The sequence below is a fragment of the Vombatus ursinus genome, unplaced genomic scaffold (assembly GCF_900497805.2).
Source record: "Vombatus ursinus unplaced genomic scaffold, bare-nosed wombat genome assembly UNPS02014794.1, whole genome shotgun sequence".
Lineage (NCBI taxonomy): Eukaryota > Metazoa > Chordata > Mammalia > Diprotodontia > Vombatidae > Vombatus > Vombatus ursinus.
This window is the reverse complement of record NW_020954572.1, coordinates 24,480,964-24,494,688: the sequence shown is the minus strand read 5'-3', so window position 1 is coordinate 24,494,688 and position 13,725 is coordinate 24,480,964. Positions and strand designations below refer to the sequence as shown.

The 13,725-nt window shown below is 42.5% G+C and overlaps 1 protein-coding gene across 2 annotated transcripts in view; it reads right to left on the bottom strand.

Moving 5' to 3' along the window:
• The window catches only part of RASGRP1 (RAS guanyl releasing protein 1), a 112,786-nt gene that overhangs the window by 16,483 nt on the left and 82,578 nt on the right, over window positions 1–13,725 (bottom strand). For both annotated transcript variants that reach the window (XM_027869885.1, XM_027869886.1), the window contains 6 exons: window positions 11,692–11,865; window positions 9,769–9,885; window positions 8,325–8,600; window positions 5,979–6,059; window positions 3,685–3,789; window positions 1,926–2,035 (listed from right to left, as the gene is read on the bottom strand). In XM_027869885.1, coding sequence (XP_027725686.1) covers window positions 1,926–2,035; window positions 3,685–3,789; window positions 5,979–6,059; window positions 8,325–8,600; window positions 9,769–9,885; window positions 11,692–11,865 — 863 coding nt within the window. The remainder of the gene's footprint in view (window positions 1–1,925; window positions 2,036–3,684; window positions 3,790–5,978; window positions 6,060–8,324; window positions 8,601–9,768; window positions 9,886–11,691; window positions 11,866–13,725) is intronic.

Here is a 13,725-nt window from a genome sequence, read left to right as displayed (position 1 = left end):
ATCATGAGATCCCTTGCTCTTCAGAGCACATTATTCCATTCTCTCCTATGTTTTCTGATACATACAGAATACATTATTTGAATTTCTTTTCCTTTGTATTTGCAGGTCTTTTCCCTAATGGTTTGCAGAACTTGTTTTTTTAATTGAATTGTTACTTTTAACCACTATGTGTCTTGCAGTGTGCCGCCTCGGGTTTATTTGTTTGTTTGTTTGTTTGTTCGTTTCTGGAACTGATCTATGAATTCTTTCAACTGGTATTTCATTTTCTTTGTTCAGAAGTCCTCTTCTATTATTTCTTGCATTGTGATGTTAAGGTTTTTTGTTCTATAGTATTTTTCTGGGAAACATATTAGGTTGTCTGTACAAATCCTGTCACTGAGATCAGTATGTTCTGCTTACATAGTAAGGTTATTTTCCTTTAATATTATTGTTTTTCATTTCTCTTCTAGATGGTCTTTTGCTTTTGCATATTTGCATTCCCAATCTACTGCTCTCTCTGTTGTTTCTTTCATGAGACTTGCCTTCACAGATTCCAGTTTTTCTACTCTGTTCATTACTTTTGCGGTGCAGGACATAAATCCTGCTTTCATAATTCTCATTTCTGTTCTGAAGCTCTCAGGAACAGCATGCTGTGGTTCTGTGTTCTCACATTCTACAGGGTCCTCTGTCTCATCAAGTGTGGTATTATTTTTGTTTGTTTTGCAGTATTTATTCATGGATGCCTGAACTCATATACTAGCTCTGAAGGCCATATTTCCTTCTGTTGTTAGTGTGTTCCCTGTTGATTTATCTGCTTATGTTCAGGGTCTTTGACTTTTCTTCTTCCTGAGATCTTTGTAATTTCACTCTCTCCCCCTCTTCCCTGTTCACTTTCTGATTCTGTTTTGTTTCCTTGGGGGCTGGATTTCAGAGTGTCTCAGCCTCCTTCCAGGTGGGCAATTTACAGTTCACCAACCTAGGTCTCTGCCTCAAGTGACTTTTGGGTAGTCAGAACTGGTCCCAGCTGCATGCTGGGCTCTTTCCCTCAGGCTTAGTGGAGTATTCACAGCCCCACCTTTATATATGGTGTCCTATCCGGGTGTGCTTTCTCACTTAGTCTTCTTAGGTCTCTGGCCTGGCTTGGGCAGTTGCCTCATTGGTGCTATGGGGCTATCTACCCTAGAACCATCAGTTGAGAGCTTTGTAGCACCAGCTCTACAGGGTTGTGGACATCATCTATTTATTGTGGCCTGGGCAAACTTCCACAGCTTAGAGACTCCATGCCACTGAAAGAAGGAAGGAAGGACTGGGCTATGAGCATGGGTTTTGTTGTAAGCCTGTGTTGGCTCTTGGGTCTACTATTGCAGCCTTGCTGTTGGTAGGGAAGGGGAGCTGAATGAGCCCAGGGTCACTGAGTGTCAATTCTGAGCCTTTTTATTTGTCTTCCTTTTGGATTCTGGGTCTTAAACCACAAAGACAGCTGAAGTTGCTTTGGCATGTAATTTCTGTTTTGGAGAAGTCCAAAGGTCATCAGGATACCAGAAAATGTCTGGTCCAGGGGTGGGGAACCTGTGGCCTTCTAGGTCCTTAGGTGCAGCCTTTTGACTGAGTCCAAGTTTTAAAGAACAATCCTTTTATTAAGGGGATTTGTTCTGTGAAGTTTGGATTCAGTCAAAGTGCCATACTTGAGGACCTAGAGGACCACATGTGGCCCCGAGGCTGAAGGTTCCCCACACCTGGTTCTAGTCCTCTACCTTGTTCACATGACCTACTCGGAAGTCTTAGGTGAAGGAAGGGGAATTGCCTAGAGGTTCCTACCAACTCTGCAATTCAGTACAAAACCATCATGTGTAGACCCTTGTGTGTACATATTCCCCTTATGACACACAGTTCTCATCCACTGGGACTCCCATCTAGGTGCCACACACACACAACCAAGGCCTCACCTGTCCTTATCCATCACACAAAAGGAGAAGGGGAAGCTGGCAGCAATCTTTTCAAACTCTTCCTGGGAAATATATCCATCTTGATCATGATCATAGTTCTTGAAAACAGACTGGAAGAAAGAGTAAGAAAAGGGAATTTTCAGATGACTCTCAAAAAGCGACTGATGATTCTTCATGTTAACCAAGAGATCAATGATCAGGTGACCCAGATGAAAGCCTCTCATTACCCAAGTAGGGGAATATGGAACCTTGCTCCTCAGTCATCAACAAAGTAGATGTGTAGGTCATTCCTTTGTCTCTTCCGTTATCTGGTGGACTGCATGTGCCCCCAATGCTATCAACACATCCAATATATGCTTAATCTCTGGCTACCCTGCCATCTTTCCTCATTATAGGTGGAAAAGTCCTCTTCCCCACCTCCCTCCTGCCTAGCCAAGCCCTACCCATCCTTAAAAACATAGCTCAAATGCCACATCCTTACCACACTAGCCCACTAGGGGATCCCTCCTACCACAGAACTTCAAGAGCATTTTCTGTCCTTACTGACTGGCTCTTTTCATTCAATGTTTCATATTGTAACCTTTGGGAGTGGGTGGGGTATATCTTTCTGTCTATCCATCCATCCATCCATCCACCCATCCATCCATCCATCCATCCCTCCCTCCCTCCACTCATCTATCCATCCATCCATCCATCCATCCATCTATCTATCTATCCATCTATCTATCTATCTATCTATCTATCTATCTATCTATCTATCTATCTATCTATCTATGTAACTATATCTATTTTTTGCAACTCTATTGCAAGCTTCTGGAAGGAAGGGGCCATATCTTGCCCTACTCTATATCCCCTTCTACACTGAACCTAGCAGGTTCAGTATGTATTGATTCCTTCGCTCCAATCACTTTGTACTGATTTAGCAACTACCATTTATTAAATCCCACTATGTACAAGGAATTGTTTAAAATGGTCAAATTTAGATTTTCCCCACTTAATCTCTTTTTTGCCCTCATGTATTATCTCTCTCCTCCCCCAGGAAAACAATCCTCAAATAACTAAGAACCCTTAAGATATTTGGGGAGATTTCCTTGCCTGTAGTTATTACCCCGAGGGGCTGTCTATCTTGGTGAGGGTTGGACAGAGATACGTCTCTCTCTGCACTCAGGGGCTAAAGAATACTGAGTGAATTGTTAGGAGACTTAGCTCCTGCAATTTAGAGTCATTCCCTCTGTTTATTCTCATTCCTGGTTCTGAGGATGACTCTCTGTCTATTACCTTTCATTGGAAGGAAAGTATTTCATAAATGTTTTTATGATTTCAACCTCTCTCCTGCTGAATCTCTTATCAGAACCATCAACAAGGAGTAATAAGGACTGGTTTGAGTTTCCTGACCACTCTGTTCAATTTTTTAAAAACTGGGGAACACTAACAAAGAGTTAACAAATAGCCCAAAGCAAAAGAGAAACAGAAATATGCTGACTCTAATTTAAAACTTAAAAACACGTAAATTTCTTTTTTTTCTTCTCTTTCCCACTACCTCCACCCTAGAGATTGCTACCATTAGATGCAAACATGTAGATATCATTTTTTTTCATTATACTATGTTAGGGAAATGTTTGTTTCATCCCATAAACTCATTTTCACGAGTTCCAAAATAACCAACACATCTCCTTTTCCCTCCTTCCCAAGGCTAGTCAGTTCCCCATGGCTTGCTCGTGCTGAAGGATTTTCTCTGTAGGAGCAGTTTTGCACTTACATCCACCATTCTCTGCACATGTTTGCTGATGGTCTTCGGATCAGGTTTGGGAGATATCCCCGACGCCCAGTCCACTACAACTGGAGGCTTCGAAGGTGTTAGAGGCTGCAGTGAAACATACGGAGAGTAACTAACAGTTCTCCCCATCACGGCTCCCCCGACCCTGACCCTCCACACAGGCTGATAGCGATTCATAGCTAACTCTTAATTATCTACAGTGTGAGAGTATAAACCAGAGGTTGATAAGTTATTGCCTGTTGGAGCCCAGGAGCTAAGAATGTCTTTTGTTTTTCTAAATTAAATTTTGTTGTATTTAAAAATATGGAGCAGTTGGGTGGCACAGTGGATGGAGCACTGGCCCTGGAGTCAGAAGGACCTGAGTTCAAATCAGACCTCAGACACTTACTAGCTCTGTGGCTCTGGGCAAGTCACTTAACTTCAATTGCCTCCACCAAAAAAAAAAAAAAAAGCAAAAATAATTCTTAGTTTTTGGAAGTACAAAAACAGGTGGAGGGCCAGGTTAAGCCTTTGAACCAGAGTCTGGCAACCTCTGGTATAGATAACACAGAGAATATACGACTCTTACGTAGACTAAGGGCCAAACATTATTTGGGTAGCAAGGCAGAATTTAAAAGAATACTGGCGTTGGAATCAGACCCCCTGAGTTGGACTTCTATGTTTTCCTTAAGAAAGTCAATGATTCTTAGCTTCATAATTGCCTCAGTCAAACTGAGACCTGTTAAAGACTTAAGTTTAAAAAGGCCAAGGTCTCCCACTGCATCCTGACCCATCTCCAGTTGTCCTGATCTATATCTAGCCACTGGACCCAGATGGCTCTGGAGGAGAAAGTGAGGCTGGTGACCTTGCCCAACCCTCCCTCACTTAAATCCAATTTACTCGCATGTCATGGCATCACCTCCCTGAGATCATGGTCCTCTTTGAGAACAAAGGACAAACAACAAGTTTTCTCATCTGTAAAATGGGGATAATAACAGTTTTCTTTACCTCACAGGTCTGTTGTGAGGAAAAGGATGGGGACTGGACCTGTGATTTCATCAGCATAGGGAACTCCTGAATGTTGAAACTCCCTCTGCAAATGCAAGTTGGCACCTTCTCTGCAATTCACTGTTTTAGAGGGTTGACTAGAGCACTTAGATGTTAAGAGACTTGCTCAATGTCACACAGTCAGTATACATCAGAGGCAGAACCTGAATACAGATCTTCCTTGTTCTGAGGACTCCCTGTCTTTTGCCTCTCATTGTGAGGAAAGTGTTTCATACATGTTGTTATATTTTCAACCTCTCTCCTGTTGCATCATTTATCAGAACCATCAACAAGGAGTAATATAGAGTGCTTTGAGTTTCCTAACTCTTCTGTTCAATTTTTTAAAACTTGGGATGCACTAACAAAAAGGGAAATAGCCCAAGGCAAGAAAGAAACAGAAGTATGTTGATTCTGATTTAAAACTTAAAAACATGTAAATTTCTTTTTTTTCTTACCTCCCCCCCAGATGGCACTATTAGACGTGAATATGTATATATCATCTTTTCAAAAATTATACTGTGTTATGGGAATGCTTGTTTTATTTCATAAATTAAAAATTAAATAAATAAAATTTAAAAACTTAATATTTAAAACAAAAAAACAACCTTTAAAACATGTAAATTTCTTTTTTTTCCCCCTTCCTCCTCTGCCCTAGAGATGGCTACCATTAGATGCAAATATGTATATAACGTATTTTTTTATTATACTATGTTATGGAAATTCTTGTTTTATTCCACGCATTATAAATAAATACATAAAAATTTAAAAAACCCTTAATATTAAGAAAACCCTTAAAACCAAAAACAAACAGGGAGAACATTCCTTTTAAGTCTCCTTCCAGCAAAGTGCCCCACTTGCATACTTTTGAGATGTGAGATTTTGAAGGTGGTTTTTTCTTAAAGTAGACATCCTCTCCCTGTCCAACAGGACTAATGAACTTGATCTTTCTTTACACAGAGGAAACGAAATCTAACACTCCAAGGTAGTTAGCCTGGATTTCACATGGTGGTCACTGTCCTCCCTCACTTCCATCAATTGGCTCTGGGCTAAGACCCTTCCCAAAGGAATGAGACCCACCCTACGATCACACAAAGCTCACCCCACCCCCGTAATAGTTATCCCATAGGGATTCGCTAAAGACTTGTTAGCATCAAAAGTTTTGTCTTTACAATGACGACTCTAAGTCCTGCCCGAGTTGCATGAGTACACATTAATGGGGATCGGGGAGTTAACATATGAAAAACTCTTACTGGGGCTCTGTGATTTCTTGGTTCTCGGGCATATGAAAGCTCATAGATTTCATCTTCGGTATAGTAGAGATCCAGGGATAACTGCAGATCAAACAAAGTCAAGTTAGCCTCTCAGATACTCCTTTTGTGTTTTCCCTAATTTAGAGCTGACGTAACTTTTCTCTTCTTAGTCTACTCTCCCGTATGGGGTTTGCTGGCGCAGCGAAGTAGATTTTTAACAACTCTGACTACACATCGGATAGGATCCAATCTGGTGGCGTTCATTCATCCAAGCAAATAGTTGCTTGTAATTGTTGATCCCCACCCCCCACCCCCAATGGGTGGAGATCAGCTTGTCGATCAGTTTTTGCATATTGGGAACTTAATTCTTAGGAATTTATAAATAGCAATATGTTCACTCTCTCACTTTGAGTAGTGTGTCAGGCTTGGATGGGGCCTCAGAGAACACTGAGTCCAGCCTTACAGATAAGGAAAGTGGAAGAGCAAAGATTAGGACAAAGGCCTTCTGATGCTCACTCTGGGGTTTTTTCTGCTATACTTTTAAGGTACTCAGCAGGAAAGGGATCTTAGAAGCCATCTAGCTCAGCCTCTCTGCTTTTACAGATGAAGCAGCTGAGGCTCAGCAAGGAGGCTGGGACTCATCCAAGGTCATAAAGGGAACAGAGGCAGTTTTTGAACCCAGGTCCTCTGACTCTACTAGATTGTAAACTCTTTGAGGGCAGGCACTGTCTTTTCCCTCCTTTTGAATTCCCAGTGCTTAACAAAGTGCCTGGTGCTTGACAAATGTTTACTGATTGACTGACTCCTAACCTGGCGTTCTTGGTGTTTCACCAAGTTGGAGAGGCTATGATGATCACTCTCATTTTATGAACAGAGGAATGAAAGTACAGAAAGTTTAACTCATTTCAGGACTGTAAGGATCCTTTGTTATTATTCGGTTGTTTCAGTGGTGTCTGAGTCCTCCTGACCCTATTTGGGGTTTTCTTGGCAAAGATACTGGAGTGGTTTGCCATTTCCTTCTCCAGCTCATTATACAGATGAGGAAACTGAGGCAAACGGGGTTAAGTGACTTGCCCAGGGTCACACAGCTAGGAAGTGTCTGAGGGCAGATTTGAATTCAGGTCTTCCTGAGTTCAGGCCAAGTGCTCTATCCCCTGAGCCACCTCACTGCCCTTGTAAGGATCCTTAGAGGTTATCTAATCAAATCTGCTCATTTTATATATGAGGCATGAGGCTGTAATGTGCCTAAGGAAGGAAGGAAACAAGCATTTATTAAATGCCTACTATGTACCAGACACTGTGCAAATATTTAATATTTTACAAATATCTCATTTGATTTTCACCATAACTTTGTGAGGGAGAATGCTATTATCTTTATTTTACAGTTGAGGAAACTGAGACAGCTAAATGATTAGTTCACAGTCACACAATAATGATAATAATAATAACTAACATTTATATGGTACTTACTATGTGCCTGGCACTGTGCTAAGAGCTTTATAATTATTATCTCATTTGTTCCTCACAGCAACCCTGGGAAGCAAGTGCTATTATATCCCTGTTTTACAGTTGAGCAAACTGAGGCAGAGAGAGGTTAGGTGACTCGCCCAGGGTCAGCTGGTTAGCAAGTATCTGAGGCCAGATATGAAGTTGGGTCTTCCTGACTCCAGGCTCGCCACCATCCTCTGCAACCCCCAGCTGTCTCTGACACACAATAAGGTAGTGGTAGAGAAGGGACTTTAGAACTCAGGTCTCACAGGACAAATTTTGTCCTCTTATCATTCCAACTGCTAGCACCCTTTCTCCAAAAACTACTTTGCATTTATATGTTTACATTTGTACACGTTGTCTCTCCTGATAGAATGTATGCTCCTTGAGATCAGAGACAATTTCTTATCTGTATTATCCTCCATGCTAGGACACAGAGGCTGGCACACAGTAGGAGCTTAATAAATGTTCACTGACTAACTGACTAGATCACATTGCCATTTTTTGTCCTGGTTTGTCACTTGGCTGTTTCCTAAGGTTCTTGGGCATTCTCATATATACGGGGAACACCTCCTCTGTTTTCACAGAGGCAGCTAGGTGGCTCAGTAAATAGAATGCTGAACCTGGGGTCAGAAAGACCTGAATTCAAATCTTACCTCAGACACTTACTAGCTGTATCCCCTGGGCAAGTCACTTAATCCCCATCCGCCTCAGTTTTCTCATCTGTATCATGGGGATAATAATAGCAAACCTCGGTTGGTGCGATGAGACGATGTTTATCAAGTGCTTTGCAAACCTTATAGACCTCTATAAATACTAGCCACGATTATTGTAACGATGATGATTGGGCAGCCTCACCGTCAGCAAGTGCACCAAGTCCTTATTGGCCTCCAAGGGCGGTACCACCTCCTGCAGTCGGACCAGCTCATTGATGTGGTTGTAGAGGGCCAGCAGCTTGTGAAAGTTCACCTTCCTGTCTTCCAGGTAGTCGGGCATGGCCTCGTGCAGGGAGATCAGGTCCTTGAGGTGCACACCGAGGATGGGGATCTTGAAGTGGGTGCACTCCCCATAGGCTCGCCGGTAGTTGTCATAATTTCTGCAGGAGGACAGTAGCTCCGTCATTTCATTGAGTACCTAGGGAGATACAAATTTTGCATCAAACTCCAATCAGAGCAGTTGCATGGGGGAAAGCGACAAGTTATTTTTTTTAAGGTCACCTTAGTGATAGCAACTATTTACCACAATTTCTTTCCTGTCACTAATCCACAGGATACGAGAAAGGGGAAAAGAGGGAACCCAGCATAAACACTGAGGCCCAACGTGTTTTAGGAAGGAAGTACATGTGTGTGATGTGATGGATAGAGTACTGGACTTGGGAGTCAGGAAGATCTGAGTTCAATTCTGATTCAGACGTTACCAACTGTGTGGCCCTGGGCAAGTCACTTAACCTCCCTTAGCTTCAGTTTCTTTACCTGTAAAATTGGGATAAAAATAGGACCCACTTCACAGGGTTGTTGGGAGGATAAAAAGAGATAATAATACATGTAAAGTGCTTTGCAAACCTTAAAGAGATTTCATTCCTTTCTTCTTCCCTTCCTCTCTCCCTTCCTGTCTCCCTTCCTTCCTTCCTTCCTTCCTTCCTTCCTTCCTTCCTTCCTTCCTCCCTTCCTTCCTTCCTTCCTTCCTCCCTTCCTTCCTTCCTTCCTTCCTTCCTTCCTCCCTTCCTTTCTTCCTATCACATCACATTTTCTATAGCAGACCTTTCTCAGTCCCTCCACATGCTACTACCTTCCCTCTGAGATTATCTATGATTTACACTATAAATTTCTTGGATGTAGCATTTGAGTGATGTTGCACGTTTTAGAATGCATGCATGCACACATACATATTGCATTTTCCAGTTTAGGGGAGACCCGGGTGTTTTTTTGGGGTAGTTGGGAAGGGGCCAGTACATAAAATGTTATTTAATGAGGAGGAAGGGAATAAGGAAAAAGAAAAGGGAGAGAGAGATTAGAATGTGAGCTCATTTAGGGCAGGGACACTGTTTTTGCCTTTCTTTGTATACCTGGTACTTAGCACAATGCCTCGCATATAGTAAGTGCTTAATAGATGCTTATTGACTGACTTTGCCCTGTATCATGCGGCTTCCTTTATATTCACATGCCTTTGTAAATAGGGCTCCTGATCCCTCTTCTGGACTGGCATAGGGAGCCAATTTTGTCAACACTGGAAGAAAACCCTGGGAAGTATTCTGTCCTGGGCCTTCTACCGAGCACCCATGGAGTGAAGAAATAACACTGACCTTGTTGATCTCATGGGGAACATAGGAACTTGTCTCCTTCAGCCTGGAGATGGAGCTGTGACACAGTCCTCCGATCACGGCCATCAAAGTGTTAAAGTTCTGCAGCTGATGGAGTTTCTGTATTATGACCCCAATAGAACAAGTGGCGGTTAGCAGTTAGCAGCGTGTATCCGTCCAGCGCCCAGTGTGAGGAGAGCCTGCCGCCCCCTTTTCTTCTGACTCCCACTGTTCGTTGCCACAAAATGGAACATTAAGAATCCATTTGCAAACCCCTCTCCATTTCCCTCCTCAAATCTCATTTGAGACTCTGGAATATGGAACCAAGACCAGATTTCTAAACTGGGTGCTGGGATTTGCAATGGCAGCTGGCTTTGTGGGGTCAACTCAGACTTGCTAGTCTTTTTTTTTTTTTCCAAAGGCAATTGCAGTTGAGTGACTTGCCCAGGGTCACGTGTTTGGTCTGAGGCTGGATTTGAACTCAGGTCCTCCTTACTTCAGGGCCGGTGCTCTATCCACTGCACCACCTAGCTGCCCCAGGCTTGTTAGTCTTAATGACCATAAGAGTCCCTAACAGTGCTTCCTGTAGCTCAATTAGACTCGAACTGGAGTTTCTCCTGGGGAGAGGGGCCAGATGTTCAGGACAATCTCTTTTCTTAAATGTCCCCCCCATCCTCAGCTTACAAATGCCTACACTTAGCGCTGAATACCTTAAAATCTGAGAGGTAAGCTCCTTGAAGACGACTGTGGCTTTTAATAAAAGCTTCTAGTCCCCAGCAGCACGACAAGTGAAGAATCACCTCAAAGCCGAGGAGCCAGGTTCCCATCATTGACAGTAGGTGACCCTAGGAAGTCCCTTAATGCTCTAGACAGCTCTCTAAGACTGGAAGTTGTAGGGCCAGGTGCCAGCTGGCATTCTGCTGGGAGTTTCCTAAGCCAATGAAATCACAGGCCAAGCACCTGGTACAGGGTCTGGCACATAGTAGGCCCTCAACAAAGGATGACTGTGTTGGATTTACTCAAAAAAAAATGAGCAGTTTCAAGGTCTTGAATAAACCAGGCCCATCTTCGCCTTTCTTAAGAGAGCAGAAGAACATTGGTTCAGGGGCTGGAAAGGACATAAAAGACCATCTAATAAAGGACTGTGGACTACCCTCTAGGCTCATATGCATCTGGAAAAACAAACCATTTTTAATTGGCTGAAAATCTGTCTTAAGTCTCGTCCTGAGAATTGAGGCAGGTAGTTCAGTAGCACTGAGGCAGTCACTTTAATGATCTATTGAATAGGATAGGGTTCATTAGCATTAAAACAGTCATCAAAGTGGCAACTAGGGGGCGAAGTGGATAGAGCATCGGGCATGGAGTGGGGATGAACCGAGTTCAAATTAACCTCAGATATGTATTAGCTGTGTGACCCTGAGCAAGTCACTTAACTCTGTTTGCCTCAGTTTCCTCATCTGTAAAATGAGCTGGAGAAGGAAATGGCAAACCACTCCAGTATCTTTGTGAAGAAAACCTCAAATGGGATCCTGAAGAGTCACACATGACTGAAAATAACTAACCAACAACAGTTACCAAAGTCTTGGAGCTTTTACAAGTTTTACTGATGCTATTTATTTTTCACAACATATCCACTTCCCAATTTACCTGCCCCTAATCCCTTGTAACAAAGGGAAACAATGAAGCAAAACCAACCCCAAGATCAGCTGCATTTGAATGCATCAACAATATTCAGCATCCATACTACTCCATTTCTCAACTAAGAAGAAAGTATACTTCATCTTGTTTTCCTGGGACTTCTTCATGAATGCCATATCCCGCTCCTCCCCCTCCCCTAAACTTCCAAGGAAAGTACATCTTAGGAGAAGACTAGGAGGACTGGTCATCTCAGAGACCGAGGTCAAGGATCTGAGTCAAGGCACTCACCTGAGCCACCTTTATAAACTTGATGAAGACTTCAGCCCGGAGCTGCGGAGTGGGACGGCTGAGCACCATCAGTTGGACCCATTGGGAGATGCCATTGCATAAGGCGATGGACCGTTCCATGGTGGGATTCTCTTTCACACAGCTATTCACAATGTAATTTTGATAATCGGAGAACTGACAAGAGAAATAGAGGAATCAGGAGGGGTGCTCTATTTTTGGGAAACCAACTGTGTTGCATTAGATGCCTGGGTGGACAGGGTCTGCCACTAATCAGATTTATGAAGTGTTTTATAGTTAGCAAAGACCTTGCCTCACAATGGCTGTGGGAGGTGGGGTCAGTAATGCACATATCATCCCTCCAACGTAAGGATAAAGAGATTGAGGTTCAGAGAGGTTAAACCACTTGCCCCAAATCACATAACCAGTAAGACGGAGAGATGGCCCTCAGATCTAGGACTGACACCAAGTCCTTTGCTCTTTCAAGTACCCAACTAAGCTGTCCAATGGATAGAGCATTGGACTTGGGGTCAGGAAGACCTGAGTTCAAATTTTGCCTCAGATGCTTACTACTAGTTGCATGACTCTGGGCAAGTCATTTGACCTCTCTCAACCTCAGTTTCTTCATCTGCAAAATGGGGATCATAATAGCTTCAACATCACAGGGTTGTGAGGATCGAATGAAATACAATATATGTAAAGCGCTTTGTAAACCTTTTAGAACTATATAAATACTAGTTATTATTATTGCTATCATTATGTGCCATAGGAACAAAACTGACTTCACTTTGACTCCAACTTCATAATAATGCTCACTTTCCTGTAGAGTTTTAAACCTTTGCAATGAGCTTTCCTCACATCAGCCCTTGGAAGTAGGTAGTGTTGGCATCATTGTCCCTGTTTTACAAATGAGGAAAGTGAGACTCAAAGAAAGCAAAGGGGTCTCTCCTGGTCACACAGTTATGAAGTGTCTGGAGAACTAGAAACCGGGTCTCCCGACTCCAAGTCCAGTGGGCTTGCCACTGCACCAACACTCCTGACTCTTACCACTATGCAATACTGCCTCCATAGAAGCAGAGAATTACAGAATGCCAGCAGGAAGGGACCTAAGAGGCCATCCGGTCCATTTCATAACTGAGCAAGAATCTACCCTGAAAAGCGATCATCCAGGCTAGAGATGATTATCAATATTGTGAATATGAGCTACTTAAAGGGTGGCAGAACCCCCTGCCCAGCTCTTCCTGGTTCCTCCAGTTATTTGTGCTCCCTGAAATTGCTCTATCTCTGTATGTATGTGTGTGTGTATATATATATATATATATATATATGATATATAAACACATATGTATGCATAGCTATATGCAGATATACATACATATGCATGTTTATATATATACACATATATTTTCTATATATCTATAGAGATATATTTTTAAACTTATCTGTAGACATGGTATTCCCCTCCCTTGGTATAACTATCAATTTTTTAAGGACAGAGACTGTTTCCTTTTTATCCTCCAAACCTAATGCCTAGCATAGTGCTTGGCACTTAAGTGCTAAATAATTAAGTACTTAATGCCTAGCACAGTGCTTGGCACTTAAGTGCTAAATAATTAAGTACTTAATAATTTTTTGCTGAATCAAAGTGAATTTGAGTCAGCAACACCAGGTTTTAAATCTTGCCTCGGATACTAAATAAAATTGTGACCCTGGGCAAGCCACCTAACTTCTATGTCTTATTTTCCCCATTTGTAACTCGTGTGTGTGTGTGTGTGTGTGTGTGTGTGTGTGTGTGTGTGTGTGTGTAGCAAGGTGGGGAGTGGACTCAATGACTTCTAAGGTCCTTCAGGTTCTAAACCTATGATCCTTATAATTATTTACCTGCTTGAAAACAAATGTCATATTAAGTATTCGAGGCCTGATTGTACATCCCAGTTTGCTATGTGACCCCCTAACACAAAGGTGCCCCTGCTAAATCAGCACCACCAATAGGAGGCAGGGTTTTTGCTTTCTCCAGAATAACCCACAACCTCTACA